At 45.6% G+C, this 27029-nt stretch overlaps 2 protein-coding genes across 3 annotated transcripts in view; one reads left to right on the forward strand and one right to left on the reverse strand.

Annotated features, from left to right (window-relative positions):
• The window catches only part of LOC141121849 (uncharacterized), a 380396-nt gene that overhangs the window by 7740 nt on the left and 345627 nt on the right, over positions 1 to 27029 (reverse strand). The window contains exons 1-9 of one of the 2 annotated variants that reach the window (XM_073611589.1): positions 20578 to 20652; positions 12900 to 13027; positions 12690 to 12813; positions 12476 to 12573; positions 12159 to 12386; positions 11874 to 12080; positions 11590 to 11793; positions 9055 to 9228; positions 8791 to 8932 (exon numbers count right to left, since the gene is read on the reverse strand). In XM_073611589.1, coding sequence (XP_073467690.1) covers positions 8791 to 8932; positions 9055 to 9228; positions 11590 to 11793; positions 11874 to 12080; positions 12159 to 12386; positions 12476 to 12573; positions 12690 to 12774 — 1138 coding nt within the window. In that variant the 5' untranslated portion in view covers positions 12775 to 12813; positions 12900 to 13027; positions 20578 to 20652. Of the gene's footprint in view, positions 1 to 8790; positions 8933 to 9054; positions 9229 to 11589; positions 11794 to 11873; positions 12081 to 12158; positions 12387 to 12475; positions 12574 to 12689; positions 12814 to 12899; positions 13028 to 20577; positions 20653 to 27029 lie in introns of those variants that run through there. The other variant, XM_073611590.1, reaches the window with a different exon arrangement.
• The window catches only part of LOC141121908 (uncharacterized), a 49985-nt gene continuing 48822 nt past the window's right edge, over positions 25867 to 27029 (forward strand). The window contains exon 1 of the mRNA XM_073611664.1: positions 25867 to 25957. The gene's annotated coding sequence lies outside the window, so the exon portion shown is untranslated. The remainder of the gene's footprint in view (positions 25958 to 27029) is intronic.

Consider the following 27029-nt stretch of genomic DNA (forward strand, 5'->3'; position numbering starts at 1 on the left):
TGGGACGTCTGGAGATTTGGTAAGACTTGTTCTTTGGAATCTGCGAAGAACAACAGGTCGTCCAGATAGGGGACAACTGAAATCCCTCTCAACTTCAGAGGTTCCAGAGCTTCCGCCATAATTTTTGTGAAGATCCTGGGGGAGGATGAAAGTCCGAATGGTAGAGCTCTGAATTGGAGGTGCCATACCGAGTTCCCCAGATCCACTGCCAGGCGTAGAAACTGTTGAGAAGTCTGATTTATCGGAACATGAAGATAAGCATCTCTCAGATCCAGGGATACTATGAAACAGCCTGGAGTCAGCAACTTCGTAATTGAAAAGATTGTATCCATCCTGAAATGCTTGTACCGTATTGATTTGTTCAAGATTTTTTAAGTTCAGGATCAAGCGGTACTTCCCTGAAGGCTTCTTTACCAGGAATATATGAGAGTAGAAGCCCCTGCCCTCCTGATTTTTTGGGACCTGGATGATTACTTCTTGCTGAATCAGATCCTGTAGTAGGCTCATCATTGCAGAAGCTTTTTTTTACCAATCTATTGGTAGGGCTGTAACATAAAATCTGCTCGGAGGTGGCTCTGAAAATTCCAGCCTGTATCCCTGAGTTATGATGCTTTTCACAAACAAACTTGGAGATGTCATGTTCCACTGTAGGTGAAAAGCTGACAATCTTCCCCCTACTGGGGTGAGATTGTCACTTACTTTTAGAGGGCTGGTCTGGGGGAAGATCTCAAAAGAACTCCTACTCTTCCCTTACCCCTTTGAGAGACCCAACGGCTCTTACGGTCCTGCTCCTTTTTCTTATGGGGCTGTTGAACAGCATGAAAATTCTTTTTAATCGGCTGTTTCTTTTTGGCAGGGAAAGCCTTTTTCTTGTCGGCTGTCCTATCCAAGACTGTTTCAAGGTCTGGACCAAAAAGGAAATCACCTGAAAAAGGTAAACTGCACAGCTTAACCTTAGAAGCTGTATCACCAGACCAGGTTTTTAGCCAGACCGCACGCCTGGCTGAGTTCACCAGTGCTGATGACCTTGCCACCAACTTGACTGATTCAGCTGAAGCATCAGCCATATAATTAACAGCTTTTAGTATTAACCTCCCTGGCGATATTTCCGAGTCTGGCTCGGGGTGGAATTTCAGAACCAAAAGTGGTAACCCCGAGCCAGACTCTGGATTGCATTGCAGGATCCAGGAAGAGCTTCCTTACCTTGTCCCCTGGATCCTGCGATGTCTCCCCGCAGTGTGAGCGGCTTGTCCTCCGCTCGATTCATCACGGAGCCGAGCTCCGTTCCCTGTGAGCTTTGCGACGCACAGGGACGGAGAACGGCGCCAAATTCAAAAAGTGAAACACACACTATACATACAGTACACTGTAATCTTAAGGATTACATTACTGTATAAAATTATTTCACATCCCTTTTGTCCCTAGTGGTTTCTCCAGTGCCCTGCATGCAGTTTTAGATTATAAAAACTGTTCTTTCTGCCTGGAAACTGGAGATTGTCCATAGCAACCAAAACCGTCCCTTTACATCAAAAGTGGTTTTAGACCACCTAGAAAACAGCGATAATAAATTAGAATCACTCGCAAAATTGAGCGATAGTGATTTGTGGGGAGATCCGTCATCAAACACTGAAAAGTAATGACAGCGACAATTCTGCAACTGAGCAAATTTCAGTGTTTTTGATTTGATTACATTATTGAATAATTTTTATTATTATATTATTATTTGGTATAATTATTTATAGTTATTTATATTATAATTTATGATTTTGTGTTTCAAACTTTATCATACCCGAGATGTCTACTGGACTCTGGTTTGGAAAGATTTAAGTGAGTTATTCCTAAGAATTACAGGCCTACAATATAAAACGTCAAATTTCCATGAAAAATAATTGTACCGCTTTCAGCATCAAAAATATGAAAGAACCATACCACCGGGGAGGTTAAGGGAAAAGATTCTAAAAAATCTTTACGCGGTGTGCCACCTTCATCATGGCTTCTCAGCTTTTCCACCCAGCATTCCAGGTTCCTTGCCACAACCGTGGAAGCCATAGCAGGTTTGAGACTGACTGATGTAGCATCCCAAGCTTTTTTAAGAAGGGAGTCTGCCTTCTTATCCATCGGGTCCTTCAGCACCCCCATGTCCTCAAACGCAAGGTCTGTGCACCTAGAAACATGCGAGAAAGCAGCATCTACCCGTGGTTTCTTATTCCAAACTTCAGAGTCTTTATCTTCAAATGGAAACCTCCTCCTAAGGGTCTTGGAGAAAAAAGGGGCCCTCTTGGGGTCCTTCCATTCTTTCTTGACTGACTCTGACAGGACTCTATGCACTGGAAACACCCTGTGTTTAGTATCATCCAGACCCTGGTACATTTTGTCATGAACTGACAGTTATACCTTATCTTCCTGAATTTCAAGAGTGGTGGAGATAGCTCTTAAGAGGTCATCCACTTCCTCTAGGGATAGCTTGTACCGAGAGGTTCTGCTATCGTCTTCCTCCTCATCTGAGTCCCTGAGTGAGAGAAGAGTACTTCCTCCTTCATCACCTGAGTCCTCCGTCTCCACTAGTCTGGATGAGGATGGTTTTGGACTAGGTGGTGGATTCTGGGGCTCAACCTGAGCTGCTGGGTTCTGTACCAAAATGGACCTGACGGAACTCCTCTGTAAGTTCCCTTACAGAGGAGAATAAGTCCTTGTATTGCTGGGACATTTCTTCCTCCAACAGATCTTTAGTACAGGATCTGCACATCGCCTTCTGCCATGAATCTCTAAGGGGTTCTTGCAAGAAGGACATTTCCTCTGGCTTGGTGGATTTACATGTTTAGTTTTTCCTAACACTTTTTCCTGGAACGACAAACAATTTTAACTAAACCTAGTGTCCCATACAAATACCAAACACTAGCAGACCCACCACCAAGCCTGAGAGGAGAAAGAAAACCCAAGCAGAATTAATAATGAGGCACCCAGTCCACGCTACAGGGTCCAAGTGAAGTAACCTCTGACCCTGCAGCTACAGGCTCCCCTCAGGGAGGAAACAAACAAATCCACAAAAGCCCATAGGGATCAGAAAAAGGCACCACTGTACCTCTCTTACCTGGGCCTGACCGGTGCTAGGGGCGCCTGCATCTGCCATGGCTGTTTTGCTCTCATCCATCTTGTAGAGGAAAAACAGCAGGAGAAAAACACACAGGTTTTTTAAATCTTCCCGGTCCCCGCGTCATCAGCGAGGGCCGGAAATGGAAGCGCTGGTCTTCTGACCCACCCCCTGGTCTCTGCGTTCCAGGCGCTTGGAACCAGCAGTGCCAGGCCCCCTCAGGAAGCCGTGTCACCGGAAATGACACCCTCGTCAGCCGGGACCCAGAGCCGAGATGCGGGACACGCCGCTGACCGGCAGCGACCCCCGCTCAAGCACCAGAGCCATCTCCAGGGCTAAAAAACACTGCGGAATACGGGCAGAGACGCCGCACCTCCTGAGGGCCCTATCTCCCCTGAGATGGAGAAACCGGGGACACCCCCCGCCCCTGGGGGGGTTGTTGGGATGGTCAACAACAAAAAAAAGCAAAAAGGTAAGCCTGACACTCCCCAACCTTGGAGAGAGCGCAGCTCCCTGGTTCCAAGCACATGCTTCCACCATGGCGGAGGAAACACAATAACTGAGGCCATGGTGGAAGAGGAGGGATTTAACGGCTGCATGTGTTTTCTGTGAAGAAGGCGGAGCTATGCTCTCTCCAAGGTTGTCCTGAAAGGCGATTTGAGAAAATCTGCAGTGCTGATGCTAGGCCGAACAGCAGAGAGTTGAATTGGAAGTACAGGGTCTTGAACTTGTTCTTCACTGCGAATCGAAGGTATTGCCTGGACTCCATCCGAATCAGGATGTGCAGATATGCGCCCCTTAGATCCAATAAAGCCATGAATACTCCTGAGGTTAAAATGAAGTCACCTTTTCCTTTCCCCCTCCTATACTGCCACCCTTTTCTCTGATCCTGCCTGTTTGCATAATCTTTGTTCTAACGACCTCTGTCACCTTTGCTGCCACTTGCCCCTTCAAAGGGACGAAAATTCCTTTTTGTTGCTGCTTTTTGGGAATAGGAAACCCCTTTTTCCCGTTTGCTGACCTTTCAAGTACCGACTCCAACTCTTTTCCAAACAACAATTTGCCTGAAAAAGAAAGAGAACAGAGCTTCATTTTGGAGACTGTCACCCCTTCCCAGGATTTTAACCAGATAGCTCTCTTGGCCTTGTTAACTAAGGCTGTAGCCCTGGCCGTAAATCTCACAGACTCTGTGGAAGCATCCACTATATAAACCACTGCCTTGTTTGATGTTGGTAGAGCCTCCAAGATTCTCTTCTTTTGGAGCATCTGACTCTAGAAGTGAGCGGAGCTGTTTTAACCACAAATCCAAAATACGGGCTACATATGTAGTGACAAGGGCAGGTTTCAAGTTAGCTGAACATGCCTCCCATGCCTTTTTCAAGTAACCTTCAGCTTTCCTGTCCATCAGTTCTTTTAATGAGCCTGTATCCTCAAAAGAGAGTTCCACTCCCTTCGAGACCTTCGATAGGGAGGCGTCTAACTTGGGACAATTCTCCCATAGACTCGTATACTCTTCTTTGAAAGAGAACCTCCTTTAGAGGTTTTTGGGGAGAAGGATTTTTTTTCTGGTACTTTCCACTCCTGCAACACTATTTCTTTTAGTGAAGCGTGAACCGGAAAGGTTCTGGCCTGCTTGGCTTGGAGACCTATATATAACAGGTCATGCACAGAGAGTTCTTTATCTTCTGACTCCTCCAAATCCAGGGTATCATATATGGCCTTTAAAGCGGGGGTCCACCTATCTATCATTTTTTTTTTTTTTTTTTGGAGTTCATTCACAAACTTTTCTTCTCATGATTATCTACTCACATGTTCTGTGTAATAAGTCCGCCTGTTTCCGATTTCGTTGTAAAGAATAACTTATAAAATTCACTGAAGGCGGTTTCCATCTTTATTGTGGGCATTTGAAGCCCACAAGCATGTATTTCCTGGATGCGGTGAATGCTGTGCTCCCAGCATTCATCGAGATGTTGTGATGACGCTGTTGCACAATGCATGCTGGGAAGCCTGAGACTAGCTCCCAGGGGACAGTGGGAGGTCTGGGAGAGGCTAGAAACACGCCTACTCCCATAGGAGGAAAACCAGGAAGTGCTAAGAAGATTAGAAAAAAAAAAGGTAATTACGGCGATTTAAATTTTTTTACACAGCATGTCAGCATCTAGGCAAGGAAGAGAATGCATAGAGATAATGTTCAAAATTTGGGTGGAACCCCGCTTTAATAGCTCATCTCTCTTCTGAAGGAAACAGGAATCTTTGGGTTTTAATTGGCTTGACCTCCTTAAACTCCCCTTCATCTGAGTCTGAAGCCGACTCCGAGCTTTCCTCCAGCTTCTCCGGTATCCCACAATCAGGAGTCATCTGCCTGATAGAAGGGGTTATCGGTATCGCCCTAGTGCTGATACCGGATGTGCTGGGGACGGGATCTGCCCTGGAATCCCGTGCACGGGGTTTGGATGATTTTAGAGTCTGAATCATCTACTTTTTCATTGAATCCATTAAATTTTTGAATAGCGAGGTTGTTTCTTTCTTGATCAGGTTATCAATGCAATCTTAACATATGTCCTTTTCCCAACCAGAGGGCATTTTTCTAGTACAGACTGGGCATCTCTTCCTAGAAACATCTGTCTTGCTTTCTTTGGGCTCTTGATTTTTGGCCTTGAAATAATCAACGTACAAAACCAAACCAGTGTTACTTCAACTAAATGGAAAGAAAACGCCCAGGTGGATAGCAAAAAATTCCTGCCTTAGAATTTTTAACACAAACACTCACAACCAAGACCTTTGATGCTATATACTCAACCCTCAACTAGAGGAAAGTTACACCAATACACCTACAAAAAGGCCCACAGAATCCGCCAGTGCCCCACCACAGGAGGGTAATAAAAGAAGATAGCCCCTAGCCCCCCTTTTTTTTACCTTAGGGCCGAAGTAAAGTGATGGTGCCTCCAGACCGGCATCCGCAGTCCCCTGCTCTTCCATGTCCACCGTCCAGGAAGCAACGCAGCACCATCTTCTGCCAGTGCACTTTATTTATACTGCCATGGAGGACCCGGGATGGCATGGAGACAGGCTTACCGAGCTCCCCACGCTCCAACATTGGCAGGAATGGCCCGGGAAAAGCAGGCTACCCCCAGCTATGAGAGACCAGCCTGCTGTTGGCACGCTACCACCAGGGATGGACTCATTTGAGCACACATCCTCCTGCACCAAGAAGGCACCTTACACTGAAGGAAAATTCAACAGGGAGATGAGAGGGGGTCCCTTCTTACACATCCATGAGTACCTAGCGGAGGGACCCAGGATGACCCATAGCCAACCAGCTCCCCAGAAGCACTGCCCCTGTTAGAGGGACCTGGCCATTGGGATGCCCAGGTTTCCTAGCACGTAGGCCAGACAAAATAAAAAACAACTTGCTTGAAGTTCCTGTCTGGTCGAAGGAAACACATAACACTGAGAGGCCATGGCCTATCGGAGTTTTTTCATAATGTGGATCATGTGTTTCCTGTATTAGGTGGGAGGAGCATCTCTCTCTGTAAGCCGTCCTGGAAGATGATTGGGATAAAAATAGTCCTTTATAGTACAAAAACAGCAGATAATCACTACTATAAGGGATTCATTTATACTGTGAAATAGTGAAAGTAATATATCTTATATCATATATATAATAATAAATATACCCAGAAGTAGGATATATGGGGATTTTACCTGGGAGTCATACATGAAGCTATATGAGGGGTGGGCGGGGGGACTTTTATATTACAGTAGAACTGAGAGACTTTTTTTTCATGGATATAATAATTTTAAATACAATGCACAATACTGGTAAACTTTTACATTATGTAATATTAATACCTTATATTACCTCCAGTCTATCAGCCTCCACCTTCTCTGGGGTCAGATGCTGATCTTTCTTGCACAGAGACCTTAAAGTCATTGTAAAATGTTGGATTTCTTCTTTTTAAAACAAACTTGTCATACTTACCTGCTCTGTGTAATGGTTTTGCACAGAGCAGCCCTAATTCTCCTATTCTGGACCCCACCCCCTCCCCCACCGGCACCTCTGGCTCCTCCTGCCCCTAAAGGAAGGTACAAAGTATAGTATAGAGTTCCCCTATAGGAAGCCACAAAGTATAGTATAGAGTTCCCCTATAGGAAGGTACAAAGTATAGTATAGAGTTCCCCTGTAGGAAGGTACAAAGTATAGTATAGAGTTCCCCTATAGGAAGGTACAAAGTATAGTATAGAGTTCCCCTATAGGAAGCTGCAAAGCATAGAATAGAGTTCCCCTGTAGGAAGCCACAAAGTATAGTATAGAGTTCCCCTATAGCAAGGTAAAGGTCTGCCTTTAGAATCACCTGCTTCCTTCTCTTGCCCAGGACTACATGTCCCATAAGGCATTGCTCGTCACTCATTTACTGACATGTATGGATGGTGTACTGAGCTGTATTTTCTGATATGTAAAGAAATAATGCATTCTGTATGCAGGCCAATTAATCGACTGACCAACTAATTGTTTATGGCAATAGTTGACAACTATTTTCATAATCGATTATGACAATTAGTTGTTTCAGCCCTACATCTCTGAATCTCCTACCAGTTAATTTCTTTATTCGTGGACCTTAGTCAGAGAGTGAGGAAACAACGAGAACTGTCTTTTATAGGAGTGACAGTGATGAGGGGATTATAGGACGAGTGTCCCCACCCCCTCTATCACTCATTGTCATCTTCTCAACACAAGAAGTCCTGCACTTCCTTATTTAGTCCATGATTTAGTCATGAATAACAGCGAGGCTGAGCCCCACCAGAGGTCAGAGAGTGAGGATGGGAGAGAACAACCAAGATGAAGATTGGACGGATCCTGAAGACCACCATCATTGGGTTATTGACTCCTCCCTCATTATCACTTTGTTTAAAAATCCAAAGTTTGAGAATCTTTTCACATTATTATCAACATGTAAAAGTCTGTGCTCCAATCAAATCATCAGATATAAAATGTCCAGCTGGTAGGAAATGGGTGCAAAAGAGAAAAGGCCTATGTAATGTACAAGTTATTATGTAGGATACAACAGTTAGGATATTATAGTATCAGAATAATGTAATGTACAACATAGAATGTATCTTGCAGGGGTCAGGAGTATGTAATGTACAATATAATTTATATAGTGTAAGGGTCAGAACTCATAATATTGGTATTCAGTAATCAGTGGAAGCTTAAGTGTTTAAATGAGACAAGTTGCAGAGGTCCCACACCGCTGCCTCCTATCTCCTGAGACTGCACTCAGTGACTTGGGTCTGAGACTATACAGACATATCCCTCCACCCGGCACAGCCAGCAAACAACAGAGCAAGTAACCCTGGGAGAATTGTTCTGTCAGACATCTTGCCATACCCGGGTATGGGGCAGAAGACCCAAAGCAAATACCCCAGGTGCCTAGGTCTAGTAACATCTATGGTGAAAATGAACATTTTGCTGCCAGCTGAACCCCAGAATCTCCATAAATCCAGTCTAGATACATAAATTGTGTCTGCAGCACAGAGAAGGAAGATTATCCGAGAGAAATACAGGAATACAGGACGGGGAACACAGCTCAGGAAAGTGACCAGGGTAATACAGGCTGATATCACCCAGTCCTTGCCCTACTCTGGACCAATCAGTGAGCGGTATGGGTGGAGGAATGTATTTAGTGTTAATGACCCACCTGTGCTGATCTCTGTAGGAGTGTCCTCCTCTATAAATGTCCCCGTTATTCCATCCTCCTCCATAGACTGCTGATCATCCCTCACATACCTCTCTTCTTCTTCTGCTTTAACCTCAAATTCTATATCAATTGGATCTCCACTCTAAACCAAAAAACGAGAGAAAATATCATCTGTAAAATATAAGATTTAATATTGCGACATCACACTAACAATCCACACATTGTTTCCACAAGTCCATGTTCTAGATGCTCTGTCCCACCAACCTTGCAACAGTGAGGGATGGTGTGATCCTCCTGTGTGGAATCCCGGGAATACAGAGGATGGGGAAATATCTCTGGTGGGTTCCTGGTATTTGGTAGCTTCTTCACTCTGTATTCCTTATCTTCCTCTTTATACTCTTCTTTAACATCAATATTATCATCCCCGAGGTTTCCACTCTGAATATATAATAAAACATTAATGGTAACAAACATGCTGTGTATAAATCAGAACTACCAATAATTGTCAATTGTCTACCTGATGATGGTGAGGGATGGTGTGACCTTTCTGTGTGTAATCCCGGGAATACAGAGAACGGGGACATCTCTCTGGTGGGTTTCTGTCGCAGCCGAGACCGGAAGTCTCCTATGCACATTACGCTGTTTGCCGAGAATATTATTGTAAGTTACTACATTTTTTCTTAATAAAATATTTTGGATTTACTACACTATGGAAACCCTCCCCTCTTTCTTTTTATGGAAATGGGCCTGATTAGTTGATGATTGTCCTTCCATTGGGAACGTCCTGGGAACCCAGCAACTAGCGTTGTGAGACATCTGAGACGCTCATTAACTGGATCTGTGAGGTGAGATGCTGGGGGAAACGTTGTCTCACAGTGGATGGTGGAGATCCTTCAGTTACTGGCACTTTGCACTTTATTCCTAATGAACTGCACTGCACGCTGTGGATTAATTATTTGGACTATATTTTTTTGCACTGTTTATGGGACTATATCTATTTGATGAATTAGAAACTTCCCTGCAATATTTCTTGCTCAATTTTTTGGAATTCACTGATTGCTTCTGTTTGCACATTGGATGTTTTGCTATTTGCACATTTATACTGATATTTGCACATTGAATTTTGGGATTATTTGTACATTGGATTATTTTCACATTGCTTAATTTTGCACTGGTCATAAATAATTGTTTAAAGATAATATAAATATACACTGCGCTAAATTAAAAAATATATGGTGCGGAGCAGCTACATACAAGGTGACAACAACCAAAAAATCATGTGAAAGTAAAATGTAGCGCATAAATTGTGCAAAAAGTCTTCAATCAAGAAAACGGCTGAAAAATAAATATCCATAAATGGTGAACACAGCAATGATAAAACTTATAAGTCTCTCAATGAAGGTGAGTAAAGTCCAGTGAGTGAATGGAAAACAAATATGCATGGAATGTCCCACTGAAAATGGTATGTGAATGTGAGACAGCAAATGCTCAAAGACAGGTAAATCGTCAGATCATCCAAAAGCTGTATCCCACAACTGCATGTGACTTGGTAAAGATGGTGTGTAAGAAACTCTTACCAGATACATTGGACTCCCTTGTCAGGAATCACAAAAATGGGCAACAAGGAGGATGCTGAAAGCGCCCGACGCGTTTCGATCAATAGATCGTCTACTGGGGCATACCAGTATACTATGCCCCAGTAGACGATCTATTGATCGAAACGCGTCGGGCGCTTTCAGCATCCTCCTTGTTGCCCATTTTTGTTTTTATACCCTGTGATCACATTTTATTGTTACCTGGCTTTTTTAGCAATAAAAATCCCACTTTGCTCATCTACACCATGTGGAGCCTGTTTATTTTTTCTCCACATATCAACTGAGAGATTAAACCAGCCTCCACTTCAGTTTTTCACGTGACGCACTGTTCCCTCTGATTCGTACCTTGGCCATCCTTTGGGAGGACCCACCTGGCGGCCCCGGGAGATCCATACAGAGTTTGATCCAGAAGGTTCGCAGAGCTGTGATGTCCGCTTTCAGGCCCTGAGAGGCAACCCGCTCGAGTGATTCCCTGTCGCTGACAAGGGAGTCCAATGTATCTGGTAAGAGTTTCTTACACACCATCTTTACCAAGTCACATGCAGTTGTGGGATACAGCTTTGGGATGATCTGACGATTTACCTGTCTTTGAGCATTTGCTGTCTCACATTCACATACCATTTTCAGTGGGACATTCCATGCATATTTGTTTTCCATTCACTCACTGGACTTTACTCACCTTCATTGAGAGACTTATAAGTTTTATCATTGCTGTGTTCACCATTTATGGATAAATAATTGTTTGATTAGTTATTTATATTTTGCACACTGGATTATTTTAATTTTTGCACATTGGATTATTTTTATTTTTGCACATTGGATTATTTTTATTTTTGCACATTGGATTATTTTTATTTTTGCACATTGCGATATTTGCACTAGTTTATTTCTTTGATTAGCTAGTTATTCTTAATTGTATTAATATTTATGCAGTAAGCGCCACATTTTCTTGATTATCATTTACTATTAGTGTGAGAACACCTTTCATGTTGGCAGCTGCTCACCTTCGATTCCCTATTGGTTTGCGCATTAGTACCCCCTGCATACCCACCCTCACCCACCTCCTCTTTTATCTCTTCTTTAACTTCAACTTTAGAATCTCTCAGGTTTCCACTCTGAATATTTAATAAAAATGACATCAATGGTAACAATGCAGATAATGTACAGATCCTAATGATACTATCAGTGATTGTTCCTCATCTACCTGATGATGGTGAGGGATGGTGTGATCTTCCTGTGTGGAATCCCGGGAATACAGAGGGCGGGGACATCTCTCTGGTGGGTTCCTGGTATTAGGTGTCTCCATCATATCCTTGTGTCCTTCTGAAAACTTCATCACTCCATACTCCTCATCCTCCTCTTTATACTCTTCTTTAAAATCAATATTATCATCCCTGAGGTTTCCACTCTGAAAGATATAATAAAACATTCAATGTAACAAACATGCTGTGTATAAATCAGAACTACCAATAATTGTCAATCATCTACCTGATGATGGTGAGGGATGGTGTGATCTTCCTGTGTGGAATCCCGGGAATACAGAGGATGGGGACATCTCTCTGGTGGGTTCCTGGTATTAGGTGTCTCCATCATATCCTTGTGTCCTTCTGAAAACTCCTCCATCACTCCATACTCCTCATCCTCCTCTTTATACTCTTCTTTAACATCAATATTATCATCCCTGAGGTTTCTTCTCTGAATATATAATAAAACATTCATTGTAACAAACATGCTGTTCATAATCAGAACTACCAATAATTGTTCCTCATCTACCTGATGATGGTGAGGGATGGTGTGACCTTCCTGTGTGGAATCCCGGGAATACAGAGGACGGGGACATCTCTCTGGTGGGTTTCTGTAGTCGGATGACTCCACCATGGTGTCCTGGTACAGATCTTTGTGTTCTTTAAGATACTCTGACTTCTCCATCATCCCATCCTCATCATCCTCCTCTTTTATCTCTTTTTTAACCTCAACTTTGGAATCTCTCAGGTTTCCACTCTGAATATATAATAAAAATGACATCAATTGTAACAATACAGATAATATACAGATCCTAATGATACTATCAGTGATTGTTCCTCATCTACCTGATGATGGTGAGGGATGGTGTGATCTTCCTGTGTAGAATCCCAGGAATACAGAGGATGGGGACATCTCTCTGGTGGGTTCCCATTACTGGATCCATCTGTAGGAAACACACACACTGACTGAATACATTGTTTCTATGTGTTTATCAGATGATGGGGGATCTAGGTGGACCCTCCGTACTGCTCTCTCCTTTACAATAAAGTCTCCTCTTACCCGGTGATGTGAGGGGCGGCTGATTGTCCATCATGACGTCCTTGTAGAGATCCTTGTGTCCTTCTAAATACTCCCACTCCTCCATGGAGAAATAGACAGTGACATCCTGACATCTTATAGGAACCTGACACACACAATGATACAGTCACCATCCAGACACATCCCTTGTCTGTTACTGGATAATGTCCCAGAATTCCCAACACCGCTCACCTCTCCTCCATGATCTCTCTGGTGACTTCTAGAATCTTCTTTTTATTTCTCTATTCTATCAGGGAGGGAGGTGGAGGCAATGTGATGGTCATATGATCTCCAGACTTCACAGGAGGAAAACTCTAGATCTGAACACAAATAGTAAAATCAAATGATATTCCCAGAATCCTCCTCACCTCACCATTCAGGTCTCCATTATATTAAAACCCCACTTCAGACTGAGATATAATTTATCCAAACAGGACGCTACACAGTTAAATGATTGTTTCAGGCATTCTGACATCATTACATACAATAATCACACTTTGATAGTGAGGATGCCAAGGATCCAACCACATCCTAAGAGCATCAGAGAAAGAAAAAGAGCCAGATGGAGGGACATTGGGTGGAGGAGCTGTGAGGTCAGTGTGATGTCATAGGACATATAGACTCTGGATGGAGGGACATTTGGATGGGGAGATTTGAGGGGTCCTCTATATGAGGCTCCTGTGCAAACCAAATCATTGTTCCTGGGTGTGTCCTACCTCTCCTAAACTGAAGAGTGAACTTTGCCCTTTAACATACAGAAATCTGTCAGGAATCTGTGAAAGTAAGCTCTCATGTGATCAGGTGACGTGCGGAGGAGCGGAGTGTAAACAGCAGACAATTTTCTCCAGAGCTCCTAATGGTGGGGATGGTTTTTGCTGAGTGCCGGTGCCAAGTTTCCACCCCCCAGGGTCACTGCAGGTGTGGAGAAAAGCTGTGTAAGAGGATATGGAGGAGAGATGAGGAGGAGATCCAGGAATAAGGATAAAGGTCAGGACAAGCAACAGACGAGCGCATCCAAGAGATGAAGCCGGGGTCACTACACAGAAAATCAATCCAAGGAAACAACAGGCAGGACGAGGAATAGCAAGAAGGAGCTCAGAGACAAATGAGAATATTGCTCAGCCAATGGGAGATTATCTCAGCATGACTTACATAATGAAGGAGATGAGGGGGAGGGGAGGAAGTCACTTATGGTGACCATAGAGACATGGAAATTCAGCTGGTTCAGCAGGGATCGGTCACATTTCCATCCATGTGTGGTCACTGCCGGATAAAAGTCACTCGATCAGCGGCTGCAACCAATAGCTTCATCACTGATCTGTGTATTCTGAGAGCGGAGGAGCGCCCCCCATTGTCAGAATACAATAGTGCAGCGGGGAGGATTCCCCCATCCCTCTAGGGTTGTCACCTCATCCCTTTAAAACCCAAACACATATTAACCACTTCAGCCCCGGAAGGATTTACCCCCTTCCTGACCAGAGCACTTTTTACAGTTTGGCACTGCGTCGCTTTAACTGCTAATTGCGCAGTCATGAAATGCTGTACCCGAATGAAATTTGCGTCCTTTTCTTCCCACAAATAGAGCTTTCTTTTGATGGTATTTGATCACCTCTGGGGTTTTTATTTTTTGCGCTATAAACGGAAAAAAAATGATATTTTCTACTTTTTGTTATAAAAAAAATCCAATAAACTCAATTTTAGTCATACATTTAGGCCAAAATGTATTCGGCCACATGTCTTTGGTAAAAAAAATGTCAATAAGTGTATATTTATTGGTTTGCGCAAAAGTTATAGCGTCTACAAGCTAGGGTACATTTTCTGGAATTTACACAGCCTTTAATTTATGACTGCCTATGTCACCCCCCAAATGACCCCATTTTGGAAAGTAGACACCCCGAGGAAATTGCTGAGAGGCATGTTGAGTCCATTGAATATTCATTTTTTTTGTCCCAAGTGATTGAATAATGACAAAAAAAAAAAAATTTACAAAAAGTTGTCACTAAATGATATATTGCTCACACAGGCCATGGGCATATGTGGAATTGCACCCCAAAATATATTCAGCTGCTTCTCCTGAGTATGGGGATACCACATGTGTGGGACTTTTTGGGAGACTAGCCGCGTACGGGACCCCGAAAACCAATCACCGCCTTCAGGATTTCTAGGGGGGGGAATTTTTTTTCACTCCTCACTACCTATCACAGTTTTGAAGGCCATAAAATGCCCAGATGGCATAAAACCCCCCCAAATGACCCCATTTTGGAAAGTAGACACCCCAAGCTATTTGCTGAGAGGCATGGTGAGTCCATGGAATATTTTATATTGTGACACAAGTTGCGGGAAAGTGACAAATTTTTTTTTTTTTTTGCACAAAGTTGTCACTAAATGATATATTGCTCAAACATGCCATGGGAATATGTGGAATTAAAGCAAATGCCCTACAGATTAAAATGGTGGGCGTTTTAATTTTGTTTTTCACACAGTATTTGCGCAGCGATTTTTCAAACGCATTTTTTGGGGAAAAACACACACTTTTTAAAATTGTAATGCATTAAAACACACTATATTGCCCAAATGTTTGATGAAATAAAAAAAGATGATCTTAGGCCGAGTACATGGATACCAAACATGACATGCTTTAAAATCGCGCACAAACGTGCAGTGGCGACGAACTAAATACATTTTTAAAAGCCTTTAAAAGTGACCACTTTAGATTTACAGGAGGAGGTCTACTGCTAAAATTACTGCCCTCGATCTGACCTTTGCGGTGATACCTCACATGCATGGTGCAATTGCTGTTTACATTTGACGCCAGACCGACGCTTGCGTTCGCCTTTGCGCGAGAGCAGGGGGGGACAGGGGTGCTTTTTATTTTTTCCTTTATTATTTTTTTGCTTTTTTATCTTATTTTTAAACTGTTCCTTTCATTTTTAATTTTTTTAAATAATTTTTATTGTTATCTCAGGGAATGTAAATATCCCCTATGATAGCAATAGGTAGTGACAGGTACTCTTTTTTGAAAAAATTGGGGTCTATTAGACCCTAGATCTCTCCTCTGCCCTCAAAGCATCTGACCACACCAAGATCGATGTGATAAAATGCTTTCCCAATTTCCCAATGGCGCTGTTTACATTCGGCGAAATCTAAGTCATGAAATGCTCGTAGCTTCTGGTTTCTTAGGCCATAGAGATGATTGGAGCCATTCTGGTCTCTGATCAGCTCTATAGTCAGCTGGCTGAATCACCAGCTGCATTCTCAGGTTCCCTGTTGGGACAGGAGAGCCAGAGAAAAACATGGAAGACGGTGGGGGGGAGGGCATTCCCTCCCACTGCTTGTAAAAGCAGTCTAGAAGCTAATTAGCCGCTAGGCTTGCTTTTACATAAAAGCCGACCGCTGGCTGAAAAGAATGATACCAAGATGATATGAACGAAAAAAAGAGATTGATTGTTGGGTGTGCCCACCATTAGAATACCTCCCTTCATCCACCCACTTCTAATGATGGGCATACATGCACCGTATATATATATGCCGAAGCATGGGGGCATCCTCCCGCAAAAGTTAGGAGCAAATCGCTCCTCTGCCCACTGCTGCCCCCACGCTTCGGCATATATGCTGAAGTATGTAACTGTGGTGGTGAAATCACCTCCGACAGCGCTGGAGTCACGGCTTTATATACCTTGGGAGCAAACGCTGTTGCTGTCAAGATAAATAAATCCGCGCTGCAACTGAATGGCGTACCTGCTAAGCAAATGATGGTTAACAAAAAACAAAATAACATTACAGTATAACAGTAATACTTACCATACCTGCAAAGCAAATAAAAAAAAAACATAGTAAAAAATAAAACATTTAACGCAACCTGTGCCTAAAATATATATATGCCGAAGCATGAGAGCATCCTCCCGCAAAAGGCAGGAGCAAATCGCTCCTCCACCCTCTGCTGCCCCCCACGCTTCGGCATATATGCTGAAGTATGTAACTGTGGTGGTGAAATCACCTCCGACATCACTGGAGTCACAGCTTTATGTATCGTGGGAGCAAACGCTGTTGCTGTCAAGATAAATAAATCCGCTCTGCAGCTGAATGGCGTACCTGAAAACAAGAAAATGGTTACCAATAAAACACAGTAAAGTATAAAAAAATTGCATATCTGAAAAGCAAACATGGTAAAACATAATAACAATAAAACATTGCAGAATAGAATACAGTAAAAAAGAGCAGAACAATAGAGAGAGAATAGAGAGAGAGAGAACAATAAATTGACAACTATTTTTGTTTTTTTTATTTTATATTTTTTTTTGTTTTTATTTTTTACACTTTTTTTTAGTAACTTTAACTTTTGTAACTGGTACCAGGTTTGGGTCTCTCGAAATGCGATGGCATCTTGGGAGACCCTGTGAAAGTGTGTCCTAGTCTGTGCAGTGCTGTACCCTATGCTAATACTCAACTAGTGTATGGTAGCATTCAAAACATTCACCAATGCATAAACCAGGATTGTCAGGACAGGAATACCGGGTGTCACGCCTATATCCGCGCTTGCTGCAGACACAGCATTTTCTTTGGGGGGGCTCGTTGGGTAGGGGTACTCTAGAGGACATAAGGAAAATGCCTCTCATGCAGCCGACTTATTGCATTTGGTTGGGGAAGGTGAGGTGGAGCACCGTCTGGAAACAGAAGGGCTCTGACGATCTCTTCCTGGAATTTAAGGAAGGATCCAGTCCGTCCTGAAGCTCTGTATAGCACATGAGCGTTCAGCAAAGCCAATTGAAATAAGTATACAGACACTTTTTTGTACCAGCGTCTGGCCTTACGGGCAACTAGGTACGGCGCCAACAACTGGTCGTTGAAGTCCATCCCTCCCATATTTTGGTTATATTCGTGGACACAGAGGGGTTTCTCCACAACACCAGTCGCTGTAGTAATTTGGACCGTCGTGTCTGCATGAAGGGAGGTGAGAACGAAAACATTCTTCTTATCCCTCCACTTCATAGCGAGCAAATTATTACACTTCAAGCAGGCTCTCTCCCCCAGCCTAAGATGGGAATCTACAAGCCGCTGGGGAAAGCCCCGGCGATTAGATCGCACGGTGCCACATGCTCCAATCTGCTGATCAAAAAGGTGACTAAAAAGTGGCACGCTCGTATAATAATTGTCCACATACAAGTGGTACCCCAGGTGCCCTGTCATAGAGCTTATACATCTTTACCCCGTATCTGGCACGCTTGCTGGGAAGGTACTGTTTGATTGACAAGCGGCCAGAAAACTTAATCAGGGACTCATCAACTTGATGGGGAGTAAACAAGTCTGCAAAACGTTGGTTGAAGTGGTTTACGAGAGGCCGCATTTTGTAGAGCCGATCGTATGCAGGGTCTCCACGAGGACGACAGAGTTCATTGTTATTGAAGTGCATGAACTGCAAAATCTGCTCGTATCGTGCCCTGGTCATGGAGGCAGAGAACACGGGCACATGGTGAATTGGGTCAGTGGACCAATATGACCGCAACTCACTCTTTTTATTTATGCCCATGTTGAGGGAAAGGCCCAGAAAGAGCTTAAATTCAGAGACCGTAATTGGTCTCCAATCTCTGGCAAGGGAGGACTGGGGATTAGCGGCGATGTGTTGACCAGCGTATAAATTGCTTTGGTCCACAATAGATCTATAGAGATCTTCGTGAAAAACAGCGAATAAAAATCCAGTGGTGTAAAATCAACTGTTTCCACCTGAATTCCGGGTTGGCCAGTGAATGGGGGAAGTACGGGCGCTGCAGAAGTGGTGGGTTCCCAATTCGGATTGGCAAATGCAGCAGGAAGGGCACTATGGGCACGACGGGCCTGTGTTCGTCTTCTTGGTGGCAGCGGGACACTATTTGTGCTTGCCACCTCACCAGCTTGAACTGCACTTATGAGACTCGCCACGTCACCACGTGATACTGCAGTGCTGGGTGTACAACCAGGGTGTTCTAGGCCGCTGGTGCTTGCCAGTTCACCAGAAGGAATAGCGGCGCTAGTACTTCTCTGCTCCATACGAGGGACCTGCGGTTCTTGCACTTAAAGGACAGAAGAAGAAGTTCGGGGTCTGGTACGCCTGACCTTAGCAGGGACCACAACTATCGTCAGAGCTATCTGTCATGGAGCCGCTGTCCTCTACAGGATCGTATTCTGAGCCTGAATCTGACAGATGAGTGACTTCCTCTTCACTATCTGTCATGTTCAGAAACGTGTAGGCCTCTTCACTAGTGTACCTTCGATTTGCCATTTTGGGCTCTAAATTTATTGGTACACTAGTGAGACTCACAGGCAAAAAAGCTCCTGTTAGCGACTGATTCAAAACGCTACCAAAAAACTGTTAGCGATCGCAGGGATCAGGCCTGACTCTGCGACTGCTGCAGTTATGTGTGCTTAGTGTTTTGTAAGTGTCAGTGATCGATCGATACTGCACTTGGGTGGGCAGGGCTGGGCCGAGGGGCAAAACGCAGGTGCTAGCAGGTATCTGGGCTGATCCCACTAACACTGCATTTATGGGAACCCTAAACTGCTGGGGACGCTAGTATAGATCTGATCAGATCAAAGATATTGATCCATTCAAACACTATACTAGTAAGGGAGGTGTATGCTGCATGCGTGGGTTTTAGCGGTGTAGTGATCGAGTATATATTAATATATACTGGGTGATATGATGTAGAGTGGGTATGATGATGAATTACGGTACTGGCGCTAACCTGATGCTGCCTGGGACAACGCAGACCTTATCTGACCCTAAAAACTTAACTTATATCACCGCCGGGCAATTAGGGGGTTAAACCTTTATTAGGAAATAAACGGCGGGTGCCCTAAAACTATAAAAAACAAACTAACTAACCAGCGTCACCCGTAACACTTATACGGTGATCGCTGGTGAAAGGGTTAACTAGGGGGCAATCAGGAGGTTAAAACCTTTAGTAGGTAGTATATGGGGGTCCCTGTCGCTATAAAACACTGAAAGCGAACCTACATACTTACCTCCCTAACTAGCGTCACCTGTGTCACTAATACAGCGATCAGAAAAACGATCGCTTAGTGACACAGGCGACGGGGGGGTGATCAAGGGGTTAACCTTTATTAGGGGGGGTACCCTGGACCTAAAGGGGGCTAACCCTAACACTTATAACTGTCACAAACTGACACCAATACAAAAAAAACAACCTGCTATTGGTGTCACTGTGACGGGGGTACAGGGGGGTAATCGGGGGGTGACTGGGGGGTGAAAAGTGTGCCTGCGTGTTCTACTGTTAGTGTAGTGTTGGTGTAACTCACATTGATGTCTTCTCTCCTCGGCTCGAGGAGATGTGACATCACTTCCTCTGCTGCTGTTTACATTACAGAGGCAGAGGAAGGATTTCATTCGCTGGGAGCGATCGCGAGGGGGTGGATGGCCTCTCCCTCACGTCTGATCACCCACGAACAAATGCCGGCCGCCTCAGGCACTGGGGGGGGTGTCCGATCGGACCCTCCACCCGCGGGAGGCAGATCACGTACAGGTATGTGATTCTGCCTGCCCGTGCCATTCTGCTGATGTATATCAGCGTGAGGCGGTCGGCAAGTGGTTAATTACACAGGTTCTGTGGCTGATTAAGGTGGTAATTAACCTCACTTGGTGCCTTATCTGAATTAAATTAGCCTCAGAACCTGTGTAATTCATATGTGTTCAGGTTTAAAGGGATGAGGTGGCAACTCTACATCCCCCTCCAATGTGTGGATGGGGGAATCACTTCAGTTTCTTCCTCTCATCCCGCTGGATGAACGATAAAACTGAACCATGTATGGCCAGATTTGGAAGGAATATATATTCATCATCAACTGATCCCCCTGAAGGGGTTAATCTACATATTACCTCTTCTGCCGCCAGTTCCTGCAGTCTTCTCTCTACATCCTTCAAATTGGAATGTCTGCCAGTACCTGACATCACTTCCTGTCTTCCATAGAGACTTCCTGTCTGGGTAGAAGTGAGATCACCACCTTGTGGAGCTCAGAGGAACTGCAGCCCCAAGAAACATCTCGTGTGAACACGGCCTTGTGCTGTGTGTGTATGTACTGTATATCCTTCCCCTTTCTCTCCTCCCTGAGTGTGTATGAAGAGGCGGAGCTCTGAGTGTGTATGAAGAGGCGGAGCTCTGAGTGTGTATGAAGAGGCGGAGCCCTGAGTGTGTATGAAGAGGCGGAGCTCCTAAGTGTGTATGAAGAGGCGGAGCTCTGAGTGTGTATGAAGAGGAGGAGCTCTGAGTGTGTATGAAGAGGTGGAGCTCTGAGTGTGTATGAAGAGGCGGAGCTCTGAGTGTGTATGAAGAGGCTGAGCTCTGAGTGTGTATGAAGAGGCGGAGCTCTGAGTGTGTATGAAGAGGCGGAGCTCTGAGTGTGTATGAAGAGGCGGAGCTCTGAGTGTGTATGAAGAGGCGGAGCTCTGAGTGTGTATGAAGAGGCGGAGCTCCTAAGTGTGTATGAAGAGGCGAAGCTCTGAGTGTGTATGAAGAGGTGGAGCTCTGAGTGTGTATGAAGAGGCGGAGCCCTGAGTGTGTATGAAGAGGCGGAGCTCTGAGTGTGTATGAAGAGGCGGAGCTCTGAGTGTGTATGAAGAGGCGGAGCCCTGAGTGTGTATGAAGAGGTGGAGCTCTGAGTGTGTATGAAGAGGCGGAGCTCTGAGTGTGTATGAAGAGGCGGAGCTGTGAGTGTGTATGAAGGGGCGGAGCTCTGAGTGTGTATGAAGAGGCGGAGCTCTGAGTGTGTATGAAGAGGCGGAGCTCTGAGTGTGTATGAAGAGGCGGACCTCTGAGTGTGTATGAAGAGGCGGAGCTCTGAGTGTGTATGAAGAGGCGGAGCCCTGAGTGTGTATGAAGAGGCGGAGCTCTGAGTGTGTATGAAGAGGCGGAGCTCTGAGTGTGTATGAAGAGGCGGAGCTCTGAGCGTGTATGAAGAGGCGGAGCTGTGAGCGTGTATGAAGGGGTGGAGCTCTGAGTGTGTATGAAGAGGCGGAGCTCTGAGTGTGTATGAAGAGGCGGAGCTCTGAGTGTGTATGAAGGGGCGGAGCTCTGAGTGTATATGAAGAGGAGGAGCTCTGAGTGTGTATGAAGAGGAGGAGCTCTGAGTGTGTATGAAGAAGCGGACCTCTGAGTGTGTATGAAGAGGCGGAGCTCTGAGTGTGTATGAAGAGGCGGAGCCCTGAGTGTGTATGAAGAGGCGGAGCTCTGAGTGTGTATGAAGAGGCGAAGCTCTGAGTGTGTATGAAGAGGCGGAGCTCTGAGCGTGTATGAAGAGGCGGAGCTGTGAGCGTGTATGAAGAGGCGGAGCTGTGAGTGTGTATGAAGGGGCGGAGCTCTGAGTGTATATGAAGAGGAGGAGCTCTGAGTGTGTATGAAGAGGAGGAGCTCTGAGTGTGTATGAAGAGGCGGACCTCTGAGTGTGTATGAAGAGGCGGAGCTCTGAGTGTGTATGAAGAGGCGGAGCCCTGAGTGTGTATGAAGAGGCGGAGCTCTGAGTGTGTATGAAGAGGCGAAGCTCTGAGTGTGTATGAAGAGGCGGAGCTCTGAGCGTGTATGAAGAGGCGGAGCTGTGAGCGTGTATGAAGAGGCGGAGCTGTGAGCGTGTATGAAGGGGTGGAGCTCTGAGTGTGTATGAAGAGGCGGAGCTCTGAGTGTGTATGAAGAGGCGGAGCTCTGAGTGTGTATGAAGGGGCGGAGCTCTGAGTGTATATGAAGAGGAGGAGCTCTGAGTGTGTATGAAGAGGAGGAGCTCTGAGTGTGTATGAAGAAGCGGACCTCTGAGTGTGTATGAAGAGGCGGAGCTCTGAGTGTGTATGAAGAGGCGGAGCCCTGAGTGTGTATGAAGAGGCGGAGCTCTGAGTGTGTATGAAGAGGCGAAGCTCTGAGTGTGTATGAAGAGGCGGAGCTCTGAGCGTGTATGAAGAGGCGGAGCTGTGAGCGTGTATGAAGGGGTGGAGCTCTGAGCGTGTATGAAGAGGCGGAGCTCTGAGCGTGTATGAAGAGGCGGAGCTGTGAGTGTGTATGAAGAGGCGGAGCTGTGAGTGTGTATGAAGGGGCGGAGCTCTGAGTGTGTATGAAGAGGCGGACTTCTGAGTGTGTATGAAGAGGCGGAGCTCTGAGTGTGTATGAAGAGGCGGAGCTCTGAGTGTGTATGAAGAGGCGGACCTCTGAGTGTGTATGAAGAGGCGGAGCTCTGAGTGTGTATGAAGAGGCGGAGCTCTGAGTGTGTATGAAGAGGCGGAGCCCTGAGTGTGTATGAAGAGGTGGAGCTCTGAGTGTGTATGAAGAGGCGGAGCTCTGAGTGTGTATGAAGAGGCGGAGCTGTGAGTGTGTATGAAGGGGCGGAGCTCTGAGTGTGTATGAAGAGGAGGAGCTCTGAGTGTGTATGAAGAGGAGGAGCTCTGAGTGTGTATGAAGAGGCGGAGCTCTGAGTGTGTATGAAGAGGAGGAGCTCTAAGTGTGTATGAAGAGGAGGAGCTCTGAGTGTGTATGAAGAGGCGGAGCTCTGAGTGTGTATGAAGAGGCGGAGCTCTGAGTGTGTATGAAGAGGCGGAGCTCTGAGTGTGTATGAAGAGGCGGAGCTCTGAGTGTGTATGAAGAGGCGGAGCTCTGAGTGTGTATGAAGAGGCGGAGCTCTGAGTGTGTATGAAGAGGAGGAGCTCTCAGTGTGTATGAAGAGGAGGAGCTCTGAGTGTGTATGAAGAGGAGGAGCTCTGAGTGTGTATGAAGAGGCGGAGCTCTGAGTGTGTATGAAGAGGCGGAGCTCTGAGTGTGTATGAAGAGGAGGAGCTCTGAGTGTGTATGAAGAGGCGGAGCTCTGAGTGTGTATGAAGAGGCGGAGCTCTGAGTGTGTATGAAGAGGCGGAGCTCTGAGTGTTTATGAAGAGGCGGAGCTCCTGCTGGAACAGCGGTCGGAGGAGGAGGAGGAGGCGGAGTCTAGGAGGGAGATGACAGGAAGCTCAGCAGACTCTTAGGAGTGAGCGAGGAGGATCCAGTTCCTTTGCCATCGGAGGTGAGGAGAGTGTGAAGGATGTTGGTGACTCTGGTAGATGAAAAGCTGGGAGTCATATTGCTCTGGTGAGTGGGGAAGCACTACTAAGGGGGGCGCCCTCACCATCACGTCAGTGGCGGCTGACACTCAAAATTTTTTTGGGGGGGGCGCAAGCAAACATTCTGAAAAATTCTGAAAAAAAAATCCATCAATTGCAGCCTCACTGTGCCCATCAAACCAATTCCTGTCCCTTCACCCCTCAGATCAGTCCCAATTCCTGCCCCATTAGACCTCAAATCCTGGTATATAGCATTTTGCACAAATCCTGCACAATTATCCCCCCCCCTGTCTGCACAATTACCACCCCCCATTTGCACAATACCCCCCTGCACAATTACCTGGGAGGTAATTGTACAGACGAGAGGGGTGTAATTGTGCAGACGGATGGGAGGTAATTGTACAGACAGGGGGTGGTAATTGTGCAGACGGGGGTATACAATTACCATCCTCCCATCTGCACAATTACCTCTCCCCCCAGTCTGCACCCCCCCATCATTCACAGACCCCCCCAGTCACTCACTGAGTGAGTGGAGAGAATGAGAGAGGGGCAGAGCAATGCAGAGCACTGCAGGGAAGGGAATGAAGGGTTCAGCCAGGCCTCCAGGATTAGTGTGTGTTGAGCAGAGGGGTAGGGCAGCTCACGTGCTGCGCCCGCGGCCACATACAGACTCAGCAACAGTCCGCTACTCAGCTAGAAAATAGATAGAGAGACACAACGAGCCTGACACTACATAGTACTTTACCAGCAGCCGCGCCAGTCCGTCAGGCCTGCTTCTTCCACACACCCGGCTCCTCTCAGTCCTCTCCTCTACTTGCGGTAAATACAGTGAGCCGAGAGACCGGAAGTGACGCGGTGCCGCGAAAAGCACCGCCCAGTGTCCTCCGGTCCAGGCCATTCGAATAAAAGAACAGGACCTGCTGCAGGCAAATCACTGGGCTTGAATGAGGGAGTGTTTGCGGCGCATCTCTTGCACCCCGGACACTCCCTAAACGTGGGCAAATCGGCTTCCCATAGACCGCTGCATGTCAGGCGCCTGATCACTCTTAAAGTGACCATTTTTTTTTTTTTTTTTTTTACAGTTTGGGGGGGTGGCGCCCGAGTGCCCACTATGGACAGGCCGCCACTGCATCACATGTGTAAGAGGTGGAAGAAGGCGTGGCTACACTACAGCTGCCACAGTTTGGAGCACCGAAAACTTTCACACCTTATCAACTTTTCATTGATTGGTGGATTGTTTTGAGAAAAATAAATTTGTTGAAGTAGATGCAAAGTGGAAGCAGTGGACTTGCAGAGAACACTATATTGAGCACAAAATATTGTATGATTACATGAATCTGCACAGATTTTTACTTTATTTAATATAGCAGCAAATATTACAAGGTTAATGAAGTAGGTGAAAAGTGGAAGCAGTGGATCTGCAGGGAACATCATCTTGAGCACAAAGCACTTTATGTTGTATATAATTTGCACATGGTTCAGTTTACTTCATTTATTGATAAACACCATAAGATGAATGAAGTCGGTGTAAAGTGGAAGCAGTAGATCTGCAGAGAATATTATTTGAGCCCCTAGCACTTTATATATGAATGTCTCCACATATTTTAGTGTATTTGTGATGATTTATGTGCACACACAATAGGACAGCGCTGTGACACATAATGCTCTTCTAGTTGATAAAGGGAATACTTACCTTTGTTACAGCAGCAGTCCGGTATAAGTTATTTTTGTAGGTATTTGAGTTGTTACACATAGCGCGGGTTTTATTCTATTTATATTGGTGACATAATTGCCCAAATCTGGGGATCAGGAGCCATTTCCACCCTTTACTCTCGGCTGGGGTTCTTTGTATCCATATAACAGATGTTCTACATGACTAAATCTGCAATCAATTTTACTGCAAAATCAAAGGGGCCAAAATGTCTCCCCCCCGAGCAGTAATATATTTCTATCCCCCTTGGTGGGAGTGGAGATGACCCATCTATAAGGATATACAGTACATACACACACAGCACAAGGCCGTGTTCACGGTATGAGATGATTCTCTGGGCTGCAGTTCCTCTGAGCTCCACAAGATGGTGATCTCACCTCTACCCAGACAGGAAGTCTCTATGGAAGACAGGAAGTGATGTCAGACAGGAAATTCCATTTGGTAAAGGAGACGTTGCTGGATCTGGCGCCAGAGGAGGTAATATATAGATGAACCCCTTCAGGGGGATCAGTTGATGATTAATATATTTTGCTTCCAAAGCTGGTCATACATGGTTCAGTTTTATCGTTCAGCCAGCGGGCAGAGCAAAAAAAATCTGAAGCGATTCCCCCATCCACACATTGGAGGGGGATGGGGGAATCCTCCCCGCTGCACTATTGTATTCTGACAATGGGGGGCGCTCCTCCGCTCTCAGAATACACAGATCAGTGATGAAGCTATTGGCTGCAGCCGCTGATGGAGTGACTTTTATCCGGCAGTGACCACACATGGATGGAAATGTGACCGATCCCTGCTGAACCAGCTGAATTTCCATGTCTCTATGGTCAAATCCCAGGTCACCATGGTGACTAGAAATGGCGTCCTGGCCCCTGGGCTCTTGTCAGCCCATTCTCACTGTTGGTCTGAATAATGCTTCTGCCTATTCAGACATAGTTACATAGTTAGTAAGTTTGAATAAAGACACCAGTCCATCCAGTTGACTGGAGTTGTCCCTATCCCTGTACATTGTGTCTCATTAAGATGCTCCTCTATTACATAATATTTAATTAAGGTACCCATATAGCGCCGTCAATTTACGCAGCGCTCCACACATACATCGCACACTCACATCGGTCCCTACCCTCAAGGAGGCCACAATCCAAGGTCCCCAACTCATATTGATATACTAGGGCCAATTTTGGACAGAAGCCAATTAACCTACCAGCAGGAATGTGTCTCGGAGCGGGGCCAGGCAGAAGGGTGAGGGGAGGAGGAGGAGATGATGACACCCGACCTGTGAAGTGAGGGGTGGACTGGACAGGACAGGACATGAGAGGACTCATCTCACTGAGCTCCCGCTGCCGATCTTTCTCCTTTCCGCGGCCGCATTACTGTCACCATCGGCTCCTGCTTCCACCCACAGCTGCCTGTGTCCCTGCAGAGCCCTCCGGCAGAACAGAGAGGAAGGAGCGGGACCGAATCTCCAACATGGTGCCACCTCGGCACTGCCACAAAGATCCCCACAAGGTGCTGAGAAACAGGACTACAGAGTCCTTACAGGAGTAACCAG

Source organism: Aquarana catesbeiana, unplaced genomic scaffold (assembly GCF_042186555.1).
Source record: "Aquarana catesbeiana isolate 2022-GZ unplaced genomic scaffold, ASM4218655v1 unanchor233, whole genome shotgun sequence".
Taxonomy (NCBI): Eukaryota; Metazoa; Chordata; class Amphibia; order Anura; family Ranidae; genus Aquarana; species Aquarana catesbeiana.